Here is a 25938-nt window from a genome sequence, read left to right on the forward strand (position 1 = left end):
TCTTGTAATGTGTTTACAGGTCTCTTTATGAAATCGACCAGAAAGCTGCAGCTGATTCAAAATGCTTGAGTCGTCACTAACACCAAGAAAGTGACTGATTTCACTCCAGTTGCTGTCTGTCACAGAATTTACTTCAAAATGTGGTTTATAAAGCACTGAATGGTTTAGGGCCAAAATATAAATCTGGAATTTTTTATTCTCAATGTAACTCTTTTATTTTCTTTTTAAATGCTCCTTTTTTGTAATGCCTTATGTTGCTTTAACAATTTGTCATGGTGCCTTTTATATTTTATGTAAAGCACTTTGAATTGCCTTGTTGTTGAAATGTGCTGTGCAAATAAACTTGCCTTGTCTATACTTTTCCAAACAATATCTACAACTATATTTCTGTATTTGGTGAATTAAGTAGCATAAAACAATCTTAAGTACAGGTACTACAAAATTATACTTGAGTACATTATCAGTACTGTGTTACCTTCCAATGCTGGGCTGTGCTGGGTGCTGTGTGACAATGTATTAGTGGTGATGTGGATTTAAAACTGCACAGAAGAGAATACAGTCAGTGGACAGAATAACATTTAACACCTGTTAAGTATTTTATAATGCAGTTCAGTACATCTCAACAAACAATGATGTCTAAAAAAAACTTTTATTCAACATCTTTCTGACGTAGTGTCGACAATTTTTTGAAAAGTAATATATTTATTACAAAGCTGCATTGTATTAAATTATACAGTTCAGTCATTGTCCTTACAAGTCTAGAAACACCAGGCACTATTCAATACTATCCTATTCTATACTATACTATACTATACTATACTATACTATACTATGCTCTCCTGCACATCTGTCTTACTTGGTGTAGTGACTGGACCCAGATTGTGTTACACTGAATCCTGGCTGTAAATAAAAATGTGCTTTGCCATTAGTTGTAATCAGATAAGACCTGTAAATTGACAATATTAATCGTCTTTTTTTAATTGCAAAACAGGACAAAACATAGAGGACGGTAGTACAGTACAAGTACAACTAAGACAGAATAAACAGAATATATATATATATATATATTCATTATTTATTGACTTTGACGCTGGCGTGTGTGTGTGTGTGTGTCAGAGAAAAGTAAGCCAATAAAAAGAGAAAAAGAAAAAATGGAAAACAGTGAACTGAGCACATATAACTAATATTTCCGGTTAAATCAATCAGACCACATTCAGTACATGTGAGCTTTATACACATAGATATGGTTAATTTAATTGTAGACTTATCACATTTTTAAACCTTGAGGGTTTTGTATCACCAGTGAATTCTTGTTTACGACAGCATGTCGCGACGATAACAAACAACCCCAGTTTCCGGCAGACATGTGTGCCAAGGAAGCTTGTTATTAGCCGCACTGCTGCCTGCTAGCTCTTGTTCTATTTCCTAACACCCGGACTAAACGGTGACCCGGTTGAGTTTTGTAACCGGGACAAATGGATGTCGGAGAGCTCCTCAACTATCAGGTAGACCTCTCATTCTGCGTGTCAGTGTCAGAACTCAGCTGCCATTAGCTCATCTCATTCATTTGATGGCGTGCTGCAGCTCTGCTAGCAGTTCCTTCTGGACGTTAGCAAAGCGTTAGCATTGTCCCGCTGTGCTTTGTTGTGTCAGTTTGCGTTTGTTAGTTGACCGCCAAAGAATAACACGGAGTTTTCCTTGTGTAGCAGCCGAGAGGTGAACAACTTAACTCCAGTTGTTATTCACATTAAACAACGTACGCAGTTAGCGGGCTAGCTACACAGGTAGCTCTGTGGCTGCAGAGACTGTAGAGAGAGCCAGCGATACTTGGACTGGAACTAAGTTGTATTGCCTCAACTAGTTTTACACACTAAAGGATTGAGATAACTACTAATGCATCTTCGCGGGGCAGTGCTTTGTCGAAGTCAGTTACGTCTATTGTGTTGTGTGCCAAATTCCATTCAATATTGTTGTAATTGATACATTTCAAAAAAGTAGTAGATATACACACTTCGTATCATAAGAGGAAACGTGTTTATTTGTTGAACCGGCACATGACTGATCCTCATAATCGCCACTTTACATGTTTTGTAAACGTTTTCTGAGAGTAGCTGCTGATATTGGTGCAATTTGAAACTATGTTTTAAAGAAGGAAGCAGATCGAAACTAAACGTAAAATGTGCAGTGTTTATCCGATTTTTGTTTCTCTAGTAGTTTCTGCCATTTTTTGTGTAGTTGGGCACATCTTTTTCGATTTGACACTTTCATGTGTTCTCTTGTCTACCTCATTTTGACTATCTGCTGCTGTAACATGTGCATTTACCAAGCGTGGGATCAATTATGTTTATCTTATCTTATCACATACAGTTGCTTATGTTTGTGATTTCATAATCATTTAATAGTTATCTCTCATTCGATCAATTTGTATGTGTCAAGCTTTAGGAAGAGTATGATTCTACTTTCTGGTTTCACGCCATTTTACACAAACCACACTTCATTTCAAGACCTCAACGCATCCCTATAGATATGTACTTCTCCAAATAGACCAAATTCCTGCTCACACAATTTAATTTCACCATCCCCTTTTATCCTACAGCCTGATAGAGGAGCAAAGCGACTCAGGCAGGAAGATGCAGGAGCAGCAGGAGGAGTGGAGGACTCCAGAGGAGGGAAACAGCAGAAAGGACAGAGTGTCAGGGAGTTGGCCAGATACAGAGATGTCGCAACAGGAGGTGGGATTGAAGCAGGGATGGATAGTGAGGAGCTGACTGGGGACAAGAAGAAGATCCTGGAGAAACTGATGGACCAGGATGAAGATGAACCTGAGGTGGGCAAGATTATTATTATTATTATTATAGCGTTATTATAGAATTGTCACTTTTTTCTGCAAAGTATGTTTCTTCTCAAATAATCTACTACCCTTTTTTGTAAAATGTGTCTTTGTCACTGTCAACTCAAAAAGTTAACAAGTATTTGTTTTCACATATTATGCCTCAGATATAGCTGTCACTCACAGTTATACTATTGTAAGTAAGTGGTTCACCCAAGATGGAACAAAGAAAATATCACTATGTCTTAACTTTGAATCTGCTGGATAGATTTCAAGTTGATTTTCCAAGCAGAGATTAATCCCCCGTCATCTAAACCAACCTAGTCTCATCCATATATTGTTTAAAGTTACGAAAGTCACAACTGATCCATTTTATTTGCACGGTAGAGGTGATAAGATTATCTATTGTTTACCAAAATAGGTTGAGGTTTATCAATAGTCAGTCAGTGACCAGAGATTAGTGGGGGGAAAATTGTACATTGTAGTCAATCACTTTTGTTTATCTTCATTGTTTTGTCTCATTATACTCTTCTCTACACACAAAGCAATATTTATCCTTAGTTAAATCTTATGTATATCAGGCCCTTGAAGCAGAAGAGTGGGGCGACACATTTGGGTGGAGATACCATTTGGAGACAAAATAACTGTGATTGATTCTCATGCTGTTGGAGATTGTTTAGCGTGAAGACAACATAAATATGAAAAAAAGACTGAGCTCTCCTTTTCTGCCACTCATCTAACAAAGCCATCTTTACTTGAACCCATCTGCCTACTATCCCCGCTCTCCATCACAGTCATTTAAACAACGTAAACACAGTGACAGAATGCTTTCATATTCCGTTATGAAACAAGAACAACATTCCTGCCAAGGCTCTTCTCAGTTAGTGACTGAAAGTGTAACACTGATTCTGTGGGGGATATAATAAATCCACTGAATGATTCTATTATGTATGATGCAGGCATCTAGTTTTGTGGTGGTGATATCAACTGAAGAAATGTTATGCAGAACTATAACTCAGGACCAGGGGCTCCTATAAATACTTAACCCTAAGCAGAAGTCCAGTTTAAGCCTCTACCCGGGTGGTTGAAATCATAAGCTTCAGTTACATACAGCCCCTCCAGATGATGTCAGGAGATTATATGGACTTCAGTGTATGTCTGAAAGCAGCTGAGGTGAATATGATAAGGGGGGGGGGGGGGGGGGGGGGGTGTTTGGTGTGTGCATTTCACCCCAACACAGCAAATGCAGGACAAAACCGAGTTTAGACAGTATTTGTAATATTTAATTAATATTTTGAACTTTCTAATGCTCTAATACTTCTTATGATCAACAATGTAAATACAAAAATCCAACCAACAATTGGTAAGCCATTTAATGGTTAGGGTTAAGGGGTGACAATTACGGTTAGCAAAACAGTTGACTTAATAAATCTCAACTAACCTGTTGGACTATTACAGATACTTTGTAAACTAGGTGTAGGAGAACTGTAAAAATAAAGTGGCCATTTAATAGATATGAGCTACACAAATTGTGTGCAGACATTTTTGTGATTTGTGAACACGCCCTAAGTTCAAATTGTGGATAGATTGTTTAGGTCAGAGTCTTAAGTTTGTCTTCTGTGTTCACTCGACCCGAGTGGCTTTTGAGTCCAGACATTAAAAACAACGTTCACACCTGACCTTTGCAAAGGCAGTGGATTCAGGAAAAGAAAATGAAATGAAGAAACATCTGGAGCAGGAAAGTTTCTTTGCGATTATTCTTGGTCAATACCTTTGTATCCATGCTATGTAGTGCATTAGTAAAGTTCACATCTATTATCCTGTTCTTATTATCCCTCACTGTGGCCTTTTAAAATATTCACTGTGTCAAGAGCTACTCAGAGAAAAGTGCTGCTCTGTTCCATAATGTCTGACAGTTGTAATTTCCCAACCTATCATTAACTGTCGGACACTTTACAGGCTTTTAAGCCATCATGAGGTCCAGAACATTCCCTTTCCAGTGAAATGCACTCAGGTTCCCTTGATTGTAGAAAACGTGTGGGTACTCTGCTCCACTCACATAATTACTGTGATTCTGTATGGGCTCAAATTTAAGTCTATCACCATGACCAATAAAAGCCGTTTTCTTTCTTTCTGACTGTCCTCCTTTTTCTTTCCCTTATCTCTTTCCCATTATGTGCTTATCAAACAGGCAGAGCTGGTGGATGAGAGTTCGGTGAAGAAAATGATCCTGACCTTTGAGAAAAGATCATACAAAAATCAGGAACTGAGGATCAAGTTTCCAGACAATCCAGAGAAGTAAGTCCATTAAATGAGCACATCCAATCACAAGTTAAATGACATACTACATAAGATAAAGCAAATTTTATGTGGTTATATATTATATATTATAGTTTTTTTTCCCCAAATGATTAAACATAATTTCAGTCTGTGCCATACTGTTCCCAAACATAAAATGTCTCTTTCTGTTATTTACCTGTAAAAGTCATAACCAGTCCTGTGCTGCACTTAATTAATGGCAACATAATAATGGCTAACATGCAAACCAAAATGTCTTTTTTTTCTAAACCAGGTTCATGGAATCTGAGCTGGATCTAAACGACATTATACAGGAAATGCACGTGATCGCCACGATGCCAGATCTCTACCACCTGCTGGTGGAGCTTAATTCCGTCCACTCGCTGCTGGGCCTCCTCAGTCACGAAAACACTGATATCCTTTCAGTAATGGACAGATCCAGGCTGTCTGTCAATTTTGATCCATTTGTCCTGTCTATAGAGAATAATTCTGCTGATATTATATCCTATATATTTTTTCTTTGGTCAGCAAATGTTGTGAAATTACCTAATCTGACAATGAATTGATCCTAGTAGCAATTACTATGTCTTCAGCCTCTTATTTGTCACCATTGTTCAAAACACATCAGTTAGACCCAAAATTTGAATTTCCAACTTTCCATGTTCCTTTATTAACATACCTCAATTTGAACAACGTACTTTATTTTTGCAGTAGTTACGTAGTGTATGGTAGCTAAAACTATAAGCATCAACAGTCACTACACAAAAAGCAGTGACGATTTTCTGTGGTCATCCCGGGCACAGGCTGGGCAACACTAACTTGATATCCAATTCCCAGCAACTGAGCAGCACCAGCTTATTGTCCTTAGCCTGAACCACATGTTGCCATAGCTGTGGTGGACCTGCTGCAGGAGCTGACAGACATCGACACGCTCCAAGAGAGCGAGGAGGGGGCTGAGGTGCTCATAGATGCTCTGGTGAGTTCTTTGGTGATGTTGATGAAGCAGCACTTTGTGGAGTCAATACTTAAGTTTCTGGGCTCTGACATCTAAACCAGGCCGAGATGATTGATTACCTTGTCTTTCTTAATGAATCAAAAGCGAGGCCCTGTCTGCCCTCGTTGACTGAAAAACACGCAGCCATTTTGAGTTATTATGTTTTCGGACTACAAGCTGATGTAACGATGCTGCTTCAGTCCAGTGTCTGTATATACTGTATATTAACTGATGCAATATACCATTTTTTGCCAGAAGAAGCAGATTATCATCTCTGTCAATGGGGATGTTTTCACCCGTCCTTTTATTTGTTTGTTAGTAAGCATGATTACACAAAAACTACTGGATTACCACCAAACCTGGCAGAAGGATGTAGTATCCGTCAGGAAAAAAAACATTACATTTTTGTTAGGATCTGGATCAGGGGGCAGTTCCTTATTTTTTCTTTCTTTAACATTGTGTAATAGGGTGTTTTTCTAAACTTTTGTTGATTTCTCAGAAAATAATTCATGGATCTTAATGAAAAAATAAGCATGTTTAGGGAACTGATATATGTGCTATTTGGTGCAGATCTAAATAGAAATTCAGATCCAGTGAATTAAATGTAGGGCCTTGGTGTTCGAAACCCTTTATTCGGCGGCATTCTAAGTAAATGTAGAATATGTTAAAATACAATTTTGAATGTAACATGATACAATACATTTTACGGATGTTATTGAAACAAATAGTCTATTAACTTCTAAAACATATTGTGGTTCAAATGGGGCACACAGATGCACACTATTGAACTCTGTCTCAGTTTATTGATTATTAATTCATCCTGTTAACATTCTTTTTGCCACTGTCGGATGTTCTTGCAATTAAATTAATTTGAGATCAGTTTTATTAAGTGTCAAGAACTTAGTCAAGGGGAAAAATACAACCTCTTAACATTTAATGTCATCTGCACAATTACAGCACCTCCTTGCAGACTCTACCTTTCTCTGTCCCCCTCCAGCTGTGTGTGTTGGCATCAGTTTTAAGTTTCAGATCCACCCTCTTTCTCTGACCCTGTATATTAAGCTCTCTTTATCTCTTTCTCTCTTTCTCTCTCTTTCCATCACTAAGCCTGTCATGCTGTGTATGAGCCAGGGACAAATTTTGATGGCCCATTATGTTTGCTGACATTTTGCGGCACACACAAAGGTCAAACTACAATAATGTGCTGATATACTGTTAGAGGAGGAAAGAAACGTGTGCCCCTCCTCCTTCACGGCTGTCGCTGTGACACCTCTTCAGAGATTCAGTTGGCTGTGTTAAATGTGCCAAGTTCTGTGCCGGGCATCATCCCAGTGACAATCATTTGGATTGTTTGTCACCTGTAATGTCACAAGTCTCAGGGGTTTTTGAACAGTCCTACTACTAGGATGAATAGGTGTGAAAATGTTTCACAATTATAGTGACCAAAATTGCGGTTATAAGTATTATTGCTGTATTGTTAAGATGTGCTTAAAATGTGCACAAGGTACTGATACACAAACTGAAGTGATATTAAAAGTTTTATATTTAAATAATATGTTCATTATCATTACAAATAACAATATTGCCCTGAGACCATAGCAAATGTGCAACATTAACATTAAATAATGAAGGCTTTTGCTGGCTAATAAAGCTTTTTGTTTTTATACTGATTTGAATACAATTTGCATATATAAGCAACACAAACAATATGAACATGAAGTATGTGCAATACAATCCTATGTAAAGGTATCCAATGTTGGTTTTGATGATAAATATAATAACTTATAACAATCCAAAGCAGAGCTGGAGCGGAGAATAGATGATTAAACTTGTTATGTTAGGTTCAAAGAGCCGACCGCACGTCTTGAGAGTCGGGCAAAACCTACACGTTTGTCAAACACTCACTATTTGGCTACAGTGGAAGCTAGCAGTCGACTCATGCTGTTAACTAACTGAGATGAAATTTAAACACGGTTTACTGTGCAACCTGTAACAGTTTCATCCAGAATTTCCCCCAAAGTGAACCCACACTATGATTTGCCTCGCAAATGTTTCATTCGCTTCCTCGTAACTGCCTGATGATTTGGCTTGTGTGATGCCATGTGAATCAAATTTTAATGCAAGACTTTTGTTTTTCTAAAAATGTTACTTTACAGGGTTTTATCATACATGTGTAGCGGGATTAATCCCTGGTGGCTCTGCTTCAGTCATGTTTTAACATTGGTTAACGCAGCCCTGACGTCTCTTTCTGTCTGTAGCTGGAGGGTCAGGTGGTGGCCTTGCTGGTGCAGAATATGGAGCGACTGGATGAGCAGGTGAAAGAGGAGGCTGACGGCATCTACAACACACTCGGTAAGGAGATGCACACCGAGCCTTAAACCAATAATGTCATGTTGGTGTTTATGCTTAGAAAACTTACATTAACATGAATAAAGTTGTATTCATTCATTAACCTCATTGCCATACCCTCTATGTGTACCTCCACATAATCCCTGGACAGAAATGCAGTAAAGCTATGATACATTTTTTATAATTCTATATATCCGTCTTATATTTCTCATTGATTGTGGACTGAATTTGAAAGTGAAGTACATGAAGTTAGTTTTACATTAGATATGTTAGGGTTACAATAAGAGCAAGAGTTAATATAAAGAATAGCATCATAGTTTGGTATCCACACACTGGTAGACTGTATGCCGTCCAGCCCCTTTTTTGGGTTAATTTCATTTCTAGTGTTGTGTATTATGTATTAAGTTCCTGCTGCTGTAAATACAAGTCAAAAGTCTCAGACCTTTAATGTCAAGTGTGATGTGGCCTCACTGCACACCATCCTCCATGAATATCAGATCAAAAAACATCTATAATTTTAACCAGCTAGCCAATAGCTTAACTTGCTTTTTGTGTTTTACAGCTTTGCTTATTGTTTCTAATCAGTATGGAAATGTAATTTATATTCTTTACAGTCATTACATGACCTGATTTTGCTTTGCCAGCGTAGAATTATAAGATGACTTATAAAGCACAAATGTTAAATGGTAACACTGATATTGTATTGGAATGCACCATAGACTGTATATAAAGATGAACACATCTTCACTTCTTCCCACTATCCAGCAATAAAGCTAAAATATCTTGGATACTAACGCTGCCATCTTTAACATTTGGGGCCTGAGTGTCCACAGTAAAGATCGGTTGATGGGCTGTGGAAGCAAGGTTCCGTCGATATATGCACTCGATCAATCAGTCAATCTCAGCTGTCAATCATGACCTTTTACTCCATACTTGGAGCACTAAATACCTTATTAAAACCAAACGTAGAAGAAAGATTTGCACTTAACAGCTGTGTGATAAGAACTACCTTTACCAGAATCATCTTTGAGAAAATATTATTTGACTTGTCCTTTTTAGGGTGGTCCATGTCCCATCCATTAATATGGAGGAGGCTAGACTTCCCCCAGGGGGTGATGGAGACATTTTGGCTTCACATTGTAGAAGCAGTCATGTCGTCCATCTTTATATATAATCTATGTTTTGCGCAATCACATATTAGAAAAACGCAAGTAAATCTGACGATCACCACGACTATTATAACAGTAACATAATACGCTGATGCGGCGCTGTGTCGGACAAGTGGTCTCTCTTCTCATCCTCCTTAATGCTATTTATTATATTAGAAAACTGAACAGAAATGTACTAACATGATAACACAAGTTACTAACAAGTAGATGTCAATCTACACAAGGCAACACTGGCGTAGAAGGGAAATTAAAAGACAAAACACAGTGGGACGGACACATAAACACTTAGATTTGTCTCAGCAGCAAAACAAGACCTAGACTGGGACTTTCAGTGGCAGCACAGCTTTGCACATTCATTCATATTCAAAACGTGGGACAAATATCTGGGAGAAATCTCAGACAAATTCCACCGCAGAGACATCTCTGTGGCCCTTTTCCAAGGATGGTTTAAAAAACAGGTTTGGATATAAAACTCAATAACATTTGCATATTTGGAGCAGGACTGACTGATCAAGCTCGTCTTATTTAGTTTTGAAACATGACAACCTCCTCCAGAGGGAGGTATGCCTGCAAGGTGTGTATGAGGCTGGGTTGAGGCTCTGGGCGCTACAGTGACAGGGGGTCCTCGTGGACCTGGGCTTGGGCGTAGACAAAGTTAATTTGTATTCTTTAAGCCGTGTCAGTGTGTCCCTCTGCTGTCAAGTGCCCTAAACTTTTTCAGAGAACAGAAGATTGTCATTTAAATGTTTTAGAAAAGAGGAAGCACTTTTGGAACACAAGTGGGTGGTTTTGTATTTTTTATCCGAGAGGTTTAAGACCTCAAAGTGGAGCATACAGGTTACAGAGTCACAACCATTGGAGCGTGGATTTGACAGCGTTAAATGAAGACTCAAGGTCTAAGAGGGGGCATGGGCCAGCAGATAGTTTGAGAAGTCATGGTCTCTGTGTTTAGCCTCACATGAATCCGACTTTTCTGCCTCTCAGCTCTTTTTGTGTGCAGTGAGTCTACTGATGATTTTTTTTCCTTTGTTGCCAGATTGAGGCCGCGTGTCAGGAGGGTTGTTAAGGTGTGGGTGTGTGTGGGTGTGTGTGGGTGTGTGTGGGTGTGTGTCTGTTTGGCTCTGTTCAGCTCTGTTCGAGTGTGGGTTATATCGAGGGAGGAGAGCTTGTGCATCCTTTATTCAAGCTCCTGTGTGTGTGCGCACTTGCGCGTTTGTGTGTGTTTGTATCATCAAGGGAGCTTTCCAAGCTTGAATAAGCCTTTTGTCTGCCTTGGCTGCTCTCTGCTCTGAGCCTGCTGTCCTCCAGGATGCTGTCTGTCTGCTCTGTTTGAATCACTGATAAAGGCGCTCCCACTCTCTCCCTCAGCACCCTTCCTCTCCAACTTTTCTTCTCTTGCTTTTCCTCAATGTTTCTTTATCATCTGCAGCCCCTCTCTCCAGTTGTTGCGTTATTGTATTTTTTTGTATTTCTTTTTAATTCTCTTGGTCTTCAACTTCATCCACCCCCTTATTTTAACTTTGTTATATTTTAGTTTCAGGAGCGATGTTATCATAATCACAATTTTTTCTGCTGTTTCTTCGCTTTCAGCTCTATCTTCATTGTTCATAAATAATTTAACCAAAAACTCTACTTTTGCTTAAAGTATCATTTGTAATGCTAAGAATAAACCTCATGATGAGAGAGAGAGAGACATGCGACAAAAGATGAAATTGAACAGATACTTGAATGATTCAGAATGTGTTGATGGATTCAGATATTAGTATCATAAATATTACTTATATTCATATTTGAACATACACCAGGACACTGTTCATTGTAAAAGTTCTGTAAAACATTTAACCAGAACATTTCCCTGATCGGTCTCTCATGCTTCCATATGGCCTTGTCACTCTGCTGTTGGACATGGATCCAAAATGCTGCAGCTTTCTTTCTGCATTGGAATCTCTCTGTGTTAGTCTAAATGCTTGTTGTATTGTTGTCAACGATAAAATTAACATTACAACTGAGTCAGTAACTTCTTCCCTCATCATCTTCGACGTCCAGTAAACAAAAACACTGTGGTTTCCTCAGCAGAATTTGTACGCCATGTCCTGCCCCCCACATGCTATACCCAGGTGCCACCTCCTGTCTGAATTCTCTGGAGAAGTTCCTGCTGTTGTGAATGGGTCTGAGCGGAGAATCTCCTGCTGTGTTATTCATATGAAAGGCAAGCTCTGGAGAAAATCCGGACATAGTTGTGCGGACATTCTCCAGAGTTCATATCTGAAAAAGGCTTTAGTCATGGCAGGACTCTACCTTTAGATAAAATCTTTCTGGAGTCTCAGCACTTTATTTGTTGTACTTTATTTTTACCTTCTCAGTCTTTGTATTTTATGTTAGTGTGTCAGGTTAAATCCATTTAATGAAGATGCATTTGATCGCTGCTCTTAACAGTATTTGTAGAAGAAAAGATTTTGCTCAATGCAGCAGAGTAGTGCCACCTTTAGATCCACATTTTACTGAAATTCAATTTGAGAGCCTTTGACAGCTCTTCCCAAAATATTATTAATTCAGGGTATGACCTGAATACGAGGGTGTCATCATCAATATGCGTACCACCATTTCTCAAACATCTGTTTCGGTATGCTGCACATCTCCCCTTTTTATGCTCTTGCTGTTTCCTCATTCCCTCACTTCCATCTACCTTGCATCCCTCACCGTTGCCTCGTCTCACCCTCTTTTCGTCCCTTCTGCTTTTCCTCTCTCCCCTCCATCCCTCTTACTTCCTCATTCCTCTCTCTTTTCATCATCACCACCACCACCACAGTCTCTCTCTCTGTCGGTCACCTTCTGCTGCAGTCTGCTCTGATAGAGATATCATGTGGCAGAAACGGCGTTCTAATGACAATATTAGAATAAGCTGGGACTGAACCCAGACGAACCCTCTACATTTCACAGTTCTCTTCCTTCAAAGTGTGTTTGTTCAGTGTCTGCGCAGTATATGTTCACTTGAGACTGACAGGAGGCTTTGATATGGGCCTTCGACCATATTAAAGCGGTAGTGAGTGGAAACACTGAATTCTATAATGATGGTGACAGAGAAAAATAGTTTATTGACCAACTAATACCTGATCCTCCTAATAAGATCCTTATCGTATCGATCCAGTAGTTCAGATTGGTGCATCCATACATATTTAATCTCTATCAGAAATTGGAGCTGGTATTTTTTAATGATTCAGCTCGATGAGTAAATTCAGATTTTTGATATCTTCTTCAGCGATCGTAGAAAATATGGCGGAGTTCAGACCAGGCCTGTGTGCAGAGGCCGCGCAGCAGGGACTCATGCAGTGGCTGCTCAAGAGAATCAAGGTAAGAATGTGGCAAGAGTATTGGCTTAGGTCATTTTAGAGCATCAACGATCAGTCACTTAATCGATTAGCCGATTGACAGAATTAATTAGCAACTATTTTGATGAATTGTTTCAGGTATTATAGAAGTAAGTATTTCTAATATTGATTCGTTTAAACTTCTCAAATGTGGAGATGTTTCATTGAACTGAATTAACTAATTTTAAGGTTTGGACTTTTGGTTGAACAAAACATTTCATGACAATACATTGCATTGTAGGAAATTGTGATGAACTTTTTTAATAGTTTTATGATTTCATATAGACCAAAACGTAACCACTAATGGCAACTATCTTAGAATTATGATTTAACAAATGCCCAGTTAGACATGTTGAGTTTTATTTTATCTTACATGGATCTCTTGAAGTAGTATCTTTTTTTTTTTCAAACAGATTTTCATGCTATGAGGAGTTTTTATGGTGGACATTATCGAAATATAGTTTAGATACAGATTTCTGTCTCAACCATATGATCACTCTGTTGGCTTGTTTTTAATAATTAAAAAGGTTACGTATGGAAATGACCAATGACCACATTTATTTCATATTAAGTCAGTTAAGTTTTAGCTTTAACAAAAACATCTGTATGTAGCCCAGTTGATCCAGAAAATGAAAGATCAGAAATCACTGTTTTATATCACCATGATATACAATATATATAAGTATAATCTCTGTTTATGGTTAGAAAAATTCAGATTTAGTTGTAAATGGTCATTTTTTACAATTGGAATTTTGTCTCTTTCAGGCAAAGATACCGTTTGATGCTAACAAGCTGTACTGCAGTGAAATCCTGGCCATCCTGCTGCAAAACAACGACAGTAAGTAAATTGTTGGTGGGTTCCTAGAACACACCATCATTTCTGTCCTTCATCCCCAATTTTTGCGTCTCATCAGCTTTCTTTGTCAGTGACCTTCTCTGGCACTGTCTTTTCTTGTTGTTTCTTGTCTTTCGCTTTCTTTCCTCCTTTTTCTCTTCCGTTACTATTTGATTTAATGTCACCTGTCATGTTCTTTCCATTCTTTCTCCCTCTCCTCTTTCAGTCTGTCCATCTAACTTCTTTTATTCCTCCCTCCTTGTCTCTTTGCCTCCACTCTTTCCCTCCCTCACTAGAACCCTGTAAAGCCTCAGATGGCTGCAGGTCTATCAGGTCCTTCGACAGGTTCTCATTAATGATACCTGCCATATTGATATTCAGCGGGAGCCCTGTCTTCATTTCACACTCATTCGTGGTGCTGCCTCCATGCATTATCTTCTTCCTGCCCTTCAAATGCAAAATACAGTCTAATAAAAAAATATTATTCACAAAACAAAGAAAACGTGCTGCCATTAATAATGTTCCGTATCACAGCGCTGTCAGTGTCTTGAAGCAGGAATGTGGCGAGTCACAAGAATTCTATTAGGAAAATGACAATTTGGGGAATTTTTGATGTGCTAATTTAAATGTAATTATCGCGTCCTGCTGTCAAATCTGACTTGAATCACCCCGCTGAAGGGTTTATATGTAAAATACTCGCTGCTGCGAACGAGAGCCGCTTCTAATCCCGACTAATTAAGACCCTGAAGATTCACCGTATTGTTCGAATATAATTCTGCTCTTAGTTATGGATATTTCACTGTTTAGGGAAAGAAAGTATGAAACAGTGCAACAAACCTGAGTGTGTTGTGTGTGATTTAAAATGTTCAGGATTTCAGTATGCTGAGATGAAGACGGTTCACCCTCACTTTTGACCACCAAGAAGCAGAATTTTAGTGTGGAAGCTTAAACACATTTTCATGCACAGGTCTAGATGGAATAACTATATATTTTTCAGTGCCCTCATTCTTCCTAATTTTCTCTCTGGAAGTCCCTTGTGTTTGTCAGCATCCGTCCTATGCCTCCTGTTTTCGTCCCTGAATTTCTCTTTTACTTTCCCTCAACCATCCACTTAAACCTTTTTTCTGTCCTTCCTATCACTCCTTAAAGGTATGTTTTCTTCAAACCATCTCAATTTATTCTCCCTCGTTGTCCTCTTCCTCTATTTTTATCTCAAAGCCTTTCTCCCACTTTGTTTCTCTCTAACACAGATACCAGAGAACTACTGGGTGAGATGGATGGCATTGATGTGCTGCTGCAGCAACTATCTGTAAGATTTTTTCTATTTTTAGTTGGCTCCATCACTACTCTTTTTAATAACCCATCATCCATTTCAGCCTCACATGCAGGGGGCTCGTAAATCTTAGTAATTTCTCAAACAGGGGCGTCTTTAAAATCAGGTTTTAACATAAACACTGTGCTTTGTGGTGGCTCCACATTAAACCCAGTCTAACACTAAAACATTTACCCCGGCCTCCATCCATAGATTAATTTTCATGGGGTTCTGAGCATCCTGTGACATTTTAAAGGACTTGGCTGTTCAAAACAGTACAAAACAATTTATAACCCAGCTTAGATGTAGACTGCTGATGTTTTCGCACTATGCCTCTCTCTCTGTTCTCTTAATTATTGTACTAATCTGTCAAATCACTGTGTCACACTCAGCTTGTTACTGCTGAGCACTTAAAAGGCTCATTTTGCCAAATCATTCTAAAAAAACATTTCAGAAACTGTTGGTGTGTTAAACAATTACTCTTTCGTGTAAAAGTAGCATGCCTGTCTGGGTTTCTTTTCAAAATGCTCATTATTTCAGTGCTCTATCCTCCTGTCTCCCCTTTCAGGTGTTTAAACGTCACAACCCGTCCACTGCGGAGGAGCAGGAGATGATGGAGAACCTCTTCGACGCTCTGTGTTCCTGCCTCATGCTTTCCTCCAATCGGGACCGCTTCCTCAAAGGGGAAGGGCTTCAGCTAATGAACCTCATGCTTAGGTGAGCCTGAGCACTGTAAGACAAGTAATAACTAGGACTCACTCCTAGTCTACTCAATAGACCATACTCACACTGCAGCCGTTTTCCTACTTTACACCACAGTCCGTGTGGGAAGCTCAAATGCTGCTATGAACAGAACAAAAACATGACTGTCGTGCTAATATGGTCTATTGTATAAATGGAAATTTTTGCAGTATAAACTTGGGATGATAGTGTTGGTTTTTCTGTCCGTCTGTAAGTCAATGTGAATTGGCATGAAATGATATTATTCACGATGCCCAGTGGATGACACCTACTAACTTTTGTGACACACTGTTTGCATTTACACTTAACTTGCTTTTTTCCTTCTTCAGATATCCAGATACAGATCAATTGTTAAAGCTACAAGAAGCTAGCACTAACACTTCACTCCCCCTCCCTGCTCGATTATGATTTACCTACATCCTCGTTTTGTACTTTATCTCAGCTAACGCGGGAATCGGGACCTTTTGAGTCTGTGAGTTAGCCATGGCAACGTGACGTCTTCCAGCAGCTAAAACTAGCTTGACGCGTCAGTGTGAGGGGGGGTAGTTCACCAGGAACGTGTTTACATATTGATTGACAGCGGTGAGACTTTGACCTTCTCTGGGGGAATATCTCTGAGTCACAGAAGCATCCGACAGCACCTCTCCACATTAAGATACATATATTTCTTAGCATAATTCAACAGTGGATTTGATCACACATGATCTCTACATATACTTTTTATTTCGGTCTCTAGATGGATCTCTTGATGGATAAATCGTATTTTTTAAAGTTAATATATCACTGCTCACTGACTGGGTACACACTAATAAAAAAACATTAACAATAAGTAAAGGTGTGACTTCATACATTTTGAGGTCAGATGTAAAAAGCAACATTTGTGTTTTAAGATGCTTTTTAATTTGGACCAAACTGTATGTGCATAGTAGATTATGTAAGTGGAGTTACATCAGTTAAACTCAGTTGGAACAGGGCAGTTAATTCTAGGTTAGACTGTTGTAACTGCTGTGTCGCTTAAATGCACATGGTGTGTTTGCTACTGAATCATTGATCAAACATGAAGGATAAACTGAATTTAGTGATACTACTGGCAATGTCCTATAGGAGAAATCTGTCACAATTTGCAGAAACACAAATGCATTATGTATGAAATACTGTATGTTCCCATCAATGGTCACCTCTAAAAATGTACTGGAAAGCTACAGTAAGGGAATGATTTATAGGAACTGGGCAATAAGTACTAGAGTGCTGTAAAAATATCCACTTAAAGGAAAATATATTGTATTGACGACTAAACAGAACATCTCTGCCCTCACAGCTCAGTGCAGAACTTTCTATGTTGTGAAAACGTAACCATTGATAACATAACAGGGTGTAGTAGCACTGCACACACCAGCACTTCTGTCTGCTGTATTGCCTGTCGAGTCTGCTAATCCAATCAATCAGCAGTCATTGGAACGCAGCAAGGCCGAGACCTAACCTTAAAGACTCATGAAGACACTTTACACGCCTTTATGAAACCTACTCTCAGCTTCTGCACCTCCGCACTGATAATCACATCACTGGACACCTAGATTTAGGGTGTGGATCAATAGCTCATTATTGGAATGCAAAAACGCTTCTGTGTTAAATCGTCAACCAGGGAAACAGAGTAAGAAAAATACAGAAAAAGGAGGAGAAAGGAGAAAAGATATGACTTTGGGAAAGTTGTCTTAATAGAGACTCGAATTGTGTGTTTGTTTTGATTCACAGCAAAGCTAAATGTTTTTCCTTGATTAATTTCATGCATGAATTATTTTCATACTTACAGAATACACAGAGTATAGTACATGGAATAAGACACTGGTTGATTTATACACCCCTCATCCTCAGTGTTGGATTTCACTTGTTGATACTGCCTCTACAACACTTGATGGATGTCTCCTACATTATCAGGCCATTACCATACATTAGTCATCCACCTCTAAGCTGCTGTAATGTTAACAGTCCTTCTTTCATTACTCTTTGCCTTTTCCAACAGTTAGTGAAAATGAATGTTCAATCTTTAATCAAGTAATCATTTGAAAACAAATTTCATTTACTTTACGATCGAGAGCGATGATCGTTTATTGTGTTTAGTGTCAGTGAAAAGATTCTTGAGCCTTTATTCAACACAAGTCATGTTGTCGTTAACATCAGCACTTCTCCACCGGTATCAAAAACAACAGTACACACTGACCAAACACAGCATCATTTAAGTTTGTAGCTGCTGTAGCCCTGGTACATATAGTGATATTTAACATGAATATGGTTTGTGACTGCAATTGTTTGGCCAATTGTGCAATACACAGCACATTATACAAGTTTGACTACCAGGGGCCATTATTTATATGTCTATTCTATTAGTGAATTCTTAATGTGCACTCAGTGAACTTTTAAAGAACTGATTGGTTTAAATAATTGGCGGCTTGATTGAATCCTTATCAAATTTGGTTTTAAATGTTTGCTATCATGCAAGTTTTACAAAACACTGACTAGCCACAATTTTCTGTTCAAACTCCTTAAAGCCTGAGGGAAACTTGTTTTTGTAAAAATCCAAAACACACAATAGAATCCAAAATTGAATAAAAGTATTTTTTGTAAGTCAATTATGAAATCAAACTCATAATGAAAACTTTTCCAAAAGGCTGCAGTTGTGTTCTAGCAGCAGCTTGATGTCACAAACCCGTTAAAGGGATATTAAAACATCAAACTTGAAAGTTTAAAGCAGTTTCATTAGAATTTTGAGGATTGATCTTTTCTTGCTTGCTAACCAAGACACAATGCAGCTGCAAAATAACAAAAACAGAGTGAGCAACAGAATACAAAAAAATAATCATCTTCCCTCACTGAGACACTTATATTGGTTTTTCATCAAAAACTCTTTCAATTCCCACCAGGCCTCCTCTTTTGTTTATAGCTCTGAGCTACATACAGATTTCACATCTGGTGCCTTGATTAATTCTTGGCAGAGCTAAATGTTTGTCAGACCAAACTCTGGAAAAAGTTTCTTTTACTTTACTTATACTATTTTAAGTATCGTGAACTTTTTTGAATGCACATCCTTTCTAACTTTAAGGGATCCTTACTGTTTTCTGCTTTGGCCGGTGTTTAGGGTTAAAACAGGTATATAAACTCTCTAACCAGGGCCCATGTTTGAGTGATTCTGTCTCATGTAGAATGCGAGTCTAATCAAAAACCTGCTGCCGTCTTTGTGCAACGTAGCACTTAAAATAAATCGACCCACTCTCCATTTTGGAGTGACGACGGCCCAGTTCACGACACCAGGATGTGGAGTAAACTCAGCTGCCTATCAACTGAACTGCCCAGTTTCCCTTTGGAAAGTACACAGAGTACAGCTCCCCATCGGCTTCTCCTGCCGTCCATCATATGTAATGTGTCTGTCTGGAGAACCAGACTCAACTGCCTGAAATATGTGTCCCTCCTCTGCGATAAACACTATCATCTGTCATTGGTGGGAATGGAGGAAGTGACACTGTGACAGACGGCTACATTTCCTCAGAGGAGGTGTGAAGTGGTGATGTGTGTGTGTGTGCAGGAAATGGTTGGTCCCACTTGTCAGTGCTGTGATGATGAAAAACAGATGAGTATCTAAGTTGCAATTTACTTGTTTGTCAGAACAAATATTTTCAGGTTCATTATGGTGATAGATTATCAGAGTAATTTGTTTGCTTGTTTTATCTCATTTAAACTAGGGTGTTTGTGGAGCTTATGCGAATAGGATTTATTATGGTTTGTTTTCTCGACGGGAGAATATCATCTGAGCTGGTTCCTCCTCACAGAGACCTGTACAAGACACAGAGGCAGCTGTTGGTGTGAGATGATTTTACCTAATGACTGCTGAACCTTATTAGTTTTTGTGACAAAATTTGCCCATGAGAAGAGAAGAGAAAAGAACAACATTGAACCTCGGTGAATTAGCAAAATCCATGATAAGGATATGGGGAACAGAATATTATGTTCCCTTTATGGTGTTTTTATAACTTATTAAATTCTGTTTAAGGGGGTGGATTTTTTTTCACTTTCTTAAACATTGCAAGATTGTTTCTTTGACATCTTCACCAATTTCCCAGGAAATAAAGCATGAATTGAGATAAAAAAACAGGTACATTAAGGGGACGGATATATATGAGTATGTACAATTTGGTTCAGCTTGATATAAGAGGACTGTTGGGCCTATGCGCTCTTCGGAGTGCCATTCTAGTTTTGTGTGTACCTAAGAGGGAAATGTAATTATGAGAAAACTATTTACTTTGTATGTAAATGGTCTGAATTTTAATACATTTTCTTTGATACCGCATTTTGAAAAATGTGTCAAACATTTTTTATTGTTATTGTAAAATGTAAAAAATACGTGCATTGAAATAGCATTGTCTTTTCCTTTCATTTCTTTGCTGCAGAGAAAAGAAAATGTCTCGAACCAGTGGTCTGAAGGTGCTGGACCACGGGATGATTGGACCAGAGGGAGCAGATAACTGCCATAAATTTGTGGACATCCTGGGCTTGCGAACTATCTTTCCACTCTTCATGAAAACCCCGAAGAAGTTGAAAAAAACTGGGGCATCAGAGAAGGAGCATGAAGGTCAGTCACTAGTGTTGTGGCTCATTAGTCCGAACAGCGAAAGCTGCAGTGACATGCATTGTTTTTTGATTGAATCTATTAGTGCTGAATGAAATGTTACAACTAACAGATACAGGAAACAAACCGATGGAAACCAAACCTCTTGGGTAAAATGTCTCCAGCATTTCTGTGTGATAATGACATATTTTAGATATATGGTTTTCACAGGTACAATGAAAAGAGAGATCATTTTCAGATTTCCTTCTTGTCCTGGAAAATCTGGATTGTGGAGTAGTTATAGCAAGTAACTCAAAATATCATTTTTTTTATTGTTATTATTTTATGTTACCTACTTGAGCACAATTTTTTAAATGACTGAGTTGCCAGGATTCTGCTCATACACTTTATTCTTCAGATTAAATTAAACACCTATTCTTAATTAAATCCCTATCCTTATAAGATTTTATGCAGTTAAACCCCTTTTTTTAAAAATATATTTACCATTCAGTTGCTGGATTCACATTGCACAAGGAAGTCACAGGAAAATGAGACATGCATGTAAAATAGTCATTTTATGTCAGTTTACTATACATAGCTGATTGTAGTATTTTTAAATACTATACTAATCATGACAGACTTTTTACTTCTTCTGCTTCTACTTTTATGCTTCGTCTTGTCACACTTGTCTCCTGCAGACACCCTCAATCCTAATCTGCTCATGTATCACGGTCTGCTGCCTCCTCGGCCTGTCAGTTTACTCTATCAATCCAATCTTGATTGATTTTACTTCCTGTGCTCTCAAAGCTCTCTTGGTCACTCTCTCTGAGTGAGAGATAGGAAGCGGAAACGAGAGAGAGAGCGAGAGAGAGAGATTTGATGTAGACTACAAGAAAGAGGCAAATCTCATTGCTCTGTTTGATTACCTGTGTCGAAAATGAAACCCCTCCTCTCCTTATGTCCGTATTAATTAAGTTTGATACATCCGGAGGGGCTTCCCAGCCCTGCAGAGTTTATTAAAGGCGTCTTCCTGTCTCACCCAGGGACTGAATGAATTAACCGTCGACCTCCTGGAGCCGCAGGGGGAGGAGTAGTGAAAATAGCTTGTCATAACAGTTAACCCCCCCCTGCTGTGAACCCCCAGGTGTAAGCTACTTATTTGTCTTCAAAACCAACCATGTTATATCTACCAACGTCTGTCTGTCTGTATGTAGAATGCACAACTCGCAAAAGTTCATCTTCACACTCAGCATGTGTATTCTTTATTGCCCGAGGAAGCTCTATGTCAAATTTTGTGCGATTTGGACACATTAGGTATTTTATATAAATAAAACTACGACAATTGCTAATACCAAGTTGAACATGTCTTCTTCTACGTTCTCTGATAAACTACAGCAGTGGACGGCAGCCGGCAGCCAATAATGTCTGTCCCACCAGATCATTTTGATAATCTGATTTATCTTATTTCACTATATTGGACTGCACAACATTCCTGTTGTTGCTGCAATGCTTTATATCGAGCTGAATTGCAGAGCTTTTATTTTGAAACGTTGTGAACTTGGGTCTGAAGATTCTGGCAATTGCTTAAAAGACCTCTGAAACAACTGACATGCAATGTATGAAAAAATAACAGCTATTCAGTAAGTCATTCAGACTTATATATAAACCACACAAGTGAAAAGTAATAAAGCAAATTAAGTTTCATTTGACAAAAAAAAGACTATAAAATTTTCACTGCTTATAAACCAGAACAGAACATCCACCAAAGTAGAACTGTTTGAGGAGGATTCACTGATGTCAAGGAATAATTCTGAAGTAGCTGTGGAGCATTAACACAGGACAAGAGAACAGCACATTCCTGATTGGATTTGATTCCCAACAGGCATGTTTAGAAACTTTAAACTGCTTTTGTGCACCATCAAATGTCTTAGATATCTTGTAGAACCTACTACATATTAAAGTAGTGTCATCACTACCGATGTAAAATAAGTACTGTATGTAATCTAGGCATCTTAAAAAGTATCCAGTTTTAATAGATGCAGAGATGTTTATCTACAAATCCCGGCTTAGTGGGATATTTGGTGTTATCAGACGCTCCAAAAAATGATAACATTCATACAACATAAATTTACATATACATACACAATCATGCACACAAACACATACTCCAGTAAGCCTGCATTAAAATAAACATACACCATCAAATATAACTAAAGGGGAAAGTGAAAGCGTATATCTCCGCCAAGGCCTTATGAAACCATATTTAAATCTTCTCGATGTTTATTTGGATCTGTCACAAACTGCACACACACAGATATCAGTCCCCTAAATTCAAAAAAATCTATGAATTTTACTCTGTGAAATTGGGGAATATGTAAAAAAAAAAAAGCCCTTTCTCTCATTGTTAAAGAAAGTGAAAAAGATTCCTTGATTCACCCCTTTGTACGTGTTTTGTCCCATCCTTCCACTGAGTTGATGAAATGAAATGCAGTGGGTTTTTTTTATGTAATCCTGCCAACAAACAAACTCACAACATGACAGGGGTGAAAGCATGACCTTTTCAGCAGAGGCAAAAAAAAAAATGAAACAACCTCCAAAAATTTGTTATCAATTCAACCACGCAACATGAGGTCAGCTGGACGGTAAATACAGTGATGGTGGTGCTGAAAGAGAAAGCGATACATAAGGCAGCCACCAGAATTCTCTATATTCAACTTAAAGGCCACAATGTAACATGCACATACATGTTGCCATTGTTTCTGATTTCAGCCGGTGGAGGCGGGGTGCATCATGTCTCTCCTGATTTGTGGAGCAGCTATTGGCTTAATGGGATGCCTGTCATAATATGAGGTGTATTGAGTGAACCCTCCTTCTCAGTAACACCACTAATTGAATATGCAGTGAATCAAGTGGTTCTCCAGAATAACAGAATAACACAGTAGATTAATTAACCATCAGCTGCTTCAAACAAAAGTAATTAGGAGGTAGACTACTCTGTCCTCCAATCCCAAGTGCTCTCTTTCTCTCTCTCTCTCTCTCACGCGCACACACACACACATTCACTCCGTGGCTCTCTCTATCATAAACGTCAAAAGATTCATCCCCGTAAAATCCTTTCTGAAATTGAAACAGTACAAATGACTAGGGATTTTCAGACCGTATTAGCATGCGGAACGACATAATTAATAGAGACATTGTAAATGAATAGAAAATAAGCTCAAACAAAAGGGGAAAAATTCAGTCAGTTTCCTCTGATATTTCCCCCCCCCCTTTTAGCAGCCTGGACTCGAACATTGTCAGTGGCCCTGACAGTTTAGCTACCTATCATGAATATTCTTGTCACAACGCTGCCATTCACCTTGTTTTTAGGTCTCAGTTTATTGGTGGATGTACTCTGTCATTACCAGTGAAATGACATTGTATGATGGAAATTGGTTGCAGCCGGTTATTATATTTACATGGTTAATGATGCGAGCGAGCATGAGAAGGAACAGAAGTAAACAAATCATTTACATGGCAAAGCCAAATCAGAAAAACGTTTCTTTGTGTGCTTGTGAGCACATGGGTGTTTGTTTGGTAGAGAGAGAGAGAGTGCTTTAGGGAGAGTCTGAGGGGGGGAAAGGAAGTCTTTGTAGCTGAAGTGTGAGACTGCTACACAAACACCTTTTGAGTGTCCTTAACATGAACCTTATCTTTTAATCATTATATTAAATTAGGAATGAGAGAAGATGTCATTTAGTGGCTCTGCAGTTCAAGTCAATTTTTATTTATATCTCCCACAGTTACAATATGGATAATAGCAATGACGACAGTATTGACTGTAAACATGAATAAAGAATATGATCAAGCAATTTCCAGGTACCACCAAAGCTACTTTCAGACATCAGAACTCCAGATAATCTCCTGAAATGATCTGAAAGTGGGAACGTAGATGTTTCAAGCCTGTGATGCAAAACTGAAAAAACAAAAAACGAAAATACAAATATCTCAGGATAAAAAAAAGAGATGCCTTAGGCAGAGAAGACATGGACGAAGATGTCGTTGTCCATGTGCTGTAAATCAAATAAAAAAGATTTCCGCAGTGTCGTGTTCTGCCTTCTGCTTGCTCTACCTAGACGCCACCCCTGAACTTTTCAGAGATTTACCTGTTGTTTTAAAATTATTTAGAAGAAATATAAAACAAGATGGCAAGAACATGAATAATGGTCCATGGGTAGTCAATGATCAGGGCCTAAAGTGGGGCCTGTATGCTCATGTACTCAAGGGAATAAATAAACAGAGGGTTGGAAGAGATGCAGTGTTTTTCAGAAAGTTTACAGTTATCTCATTGCCAGGACAGGAACTGAGACCAATCCACTGGCAGGAGAAGATTAAAAGGTATTAGACCTGAAGTAATCAAAGAATAACAATAAGGTATAAGTAGCTCAGACAGCTATGAAGAGGCCTACTTATTTATCTTTTTGTATGTAAATAGAAGCCCCACCAAAGATGAAAAGACAGCCCATGAAAAGGAAGCAAAAATCTGAATTTGGTTAAAATCGTAGATGCAGTATTCAGTACTGTTTGAAGGCTTTGAGTACAAGCATGTGCACATGAGCACACAGAGAGGGGGAGAGCTTGGAAAGGCCATCTGATAGAAATAGAACACTTTTATTAAAAAGATTTCTCCATGAATTATTGCAGTTTCTTGACAAAGATAAAATGTGGAATTTTATCAGCCCATTACATTATCACCATACAGTATCTCTCTCCTGTTATTACCAAATGGAGATTTAGAAAGCATGACCATGTAGCAGAATATATAAGACCAGATAAGTGTCTATAATGGAGAAACTTGGTTATCTGGATTTAATGATGAAACTTTCATCACATATTTCAGTCAAAAGCACACTATCAAATAACACTCTCGTTTAATCATCTCCCCTCCCATCACTGAGTGCCTTTGGAACAGATTGAGATTAATAACATTTTACATGATACAAGTTATCATGTAATCTGTTTTGTCAGAGTCATGCTGTGTAATCCTATTATTAGTGTATTTCACAGGGAGAGATTTGCCGTTAGATCCCTGTGTAAAGACGCATCTAATTAACATCTTCCTCACGCTTGGTCTTTCCTCTGGTGGGAATTGATCATGTTCCATCTCTGTAAACTCATACTCTAATGAGATATGCTGAGGTATTTTTAGATGTATATGAAATGTTCCAAATCACTCAATATTCTGTTGAACAGATACCCTGTTCAATGTATCACTCTTTGGAAAGAGAAAAGTAAGATAGACCAATGGCATGCAACGTCTCATTCTGAAACATAATTGCAATACGTGACATGTTTTATGAGAAATTTTTAATACAAGCTATAATGTCTTTTTTTGTATTAAGACTAGAAATGTGTGAAAAATACTTCTTCTTCTTTTTCTTCTGTCATTAAAGACCATCAGCCATA

General features: G+C 38.4%; 1 protein-coding gene across 1 annotated transcript in view; it reads left to right on the forward strand.

The window, feature by feature from the left end:
- Positions 1 to 1355: 1355 nt before the first annotated feature.
- The window catches only part of ctnnbl1 (catenin, beta like 1), a 49745-nt gene continuing 25162 nt past the window's right edge, over positions 1356 to 25938 (forward strand). Inside the window, exons 1-11 of the mRNA XM_034591750.1 lie at positions 1356 to 1505; positions 2597 to 2827; positions 5022 to 5128; positions 5403 to 5542; positions 6007 to 6104; positions 8381 to 8474; positions 12900 to 12991; positions 13774 to 13846; positions 15094 to 15152; positions 15724 to 15872; positions 20336 to 20517. Of these exons, the coding sequence (XP_034447641.1) occupies positions 1476 to 1505; positions 2597 to 2827; positions 5022 to 5128; positions 5403 to 5542; positions 6007 to 6104; positions 8381 to 8474; positions 12900 to 12991; positions 13774 to 13846; positions 15094 to 15152; positions 15724 to 15872; positions 20336 to 20517 (1255 nt within the window). The 5' untranslated portion in view covers positions 1356 to 1475. The remainder of the gene's footprint in view (positions 1506 to 2596; positions 2828 to 5021; positions 5129 to 5402; positions 5543 to 6006; positions 6105 to 8380; positions 8475 to 12899; positions 12992 to 13773; positions 13847 to 15093; positions 15153 to 15723; positions 15873 to 20335; positions 20518 to 25938) is intronic.

Source organism: Hippoglossus hippoglossus, chromosome 7, assembly GCF_009819705.1.
Source record: "Hippoglossus hippoglossus isolate fHipHip1 chromosome 7, fHipHip1.pri, whole genome shotgun sequence".
NCBI lineage: Eukaryota > Metazoa > Chordata > Actinopteri > Pleuronectiformes > Pleuronectidae > Hippoglossus > Hippoglossus hippoglossus.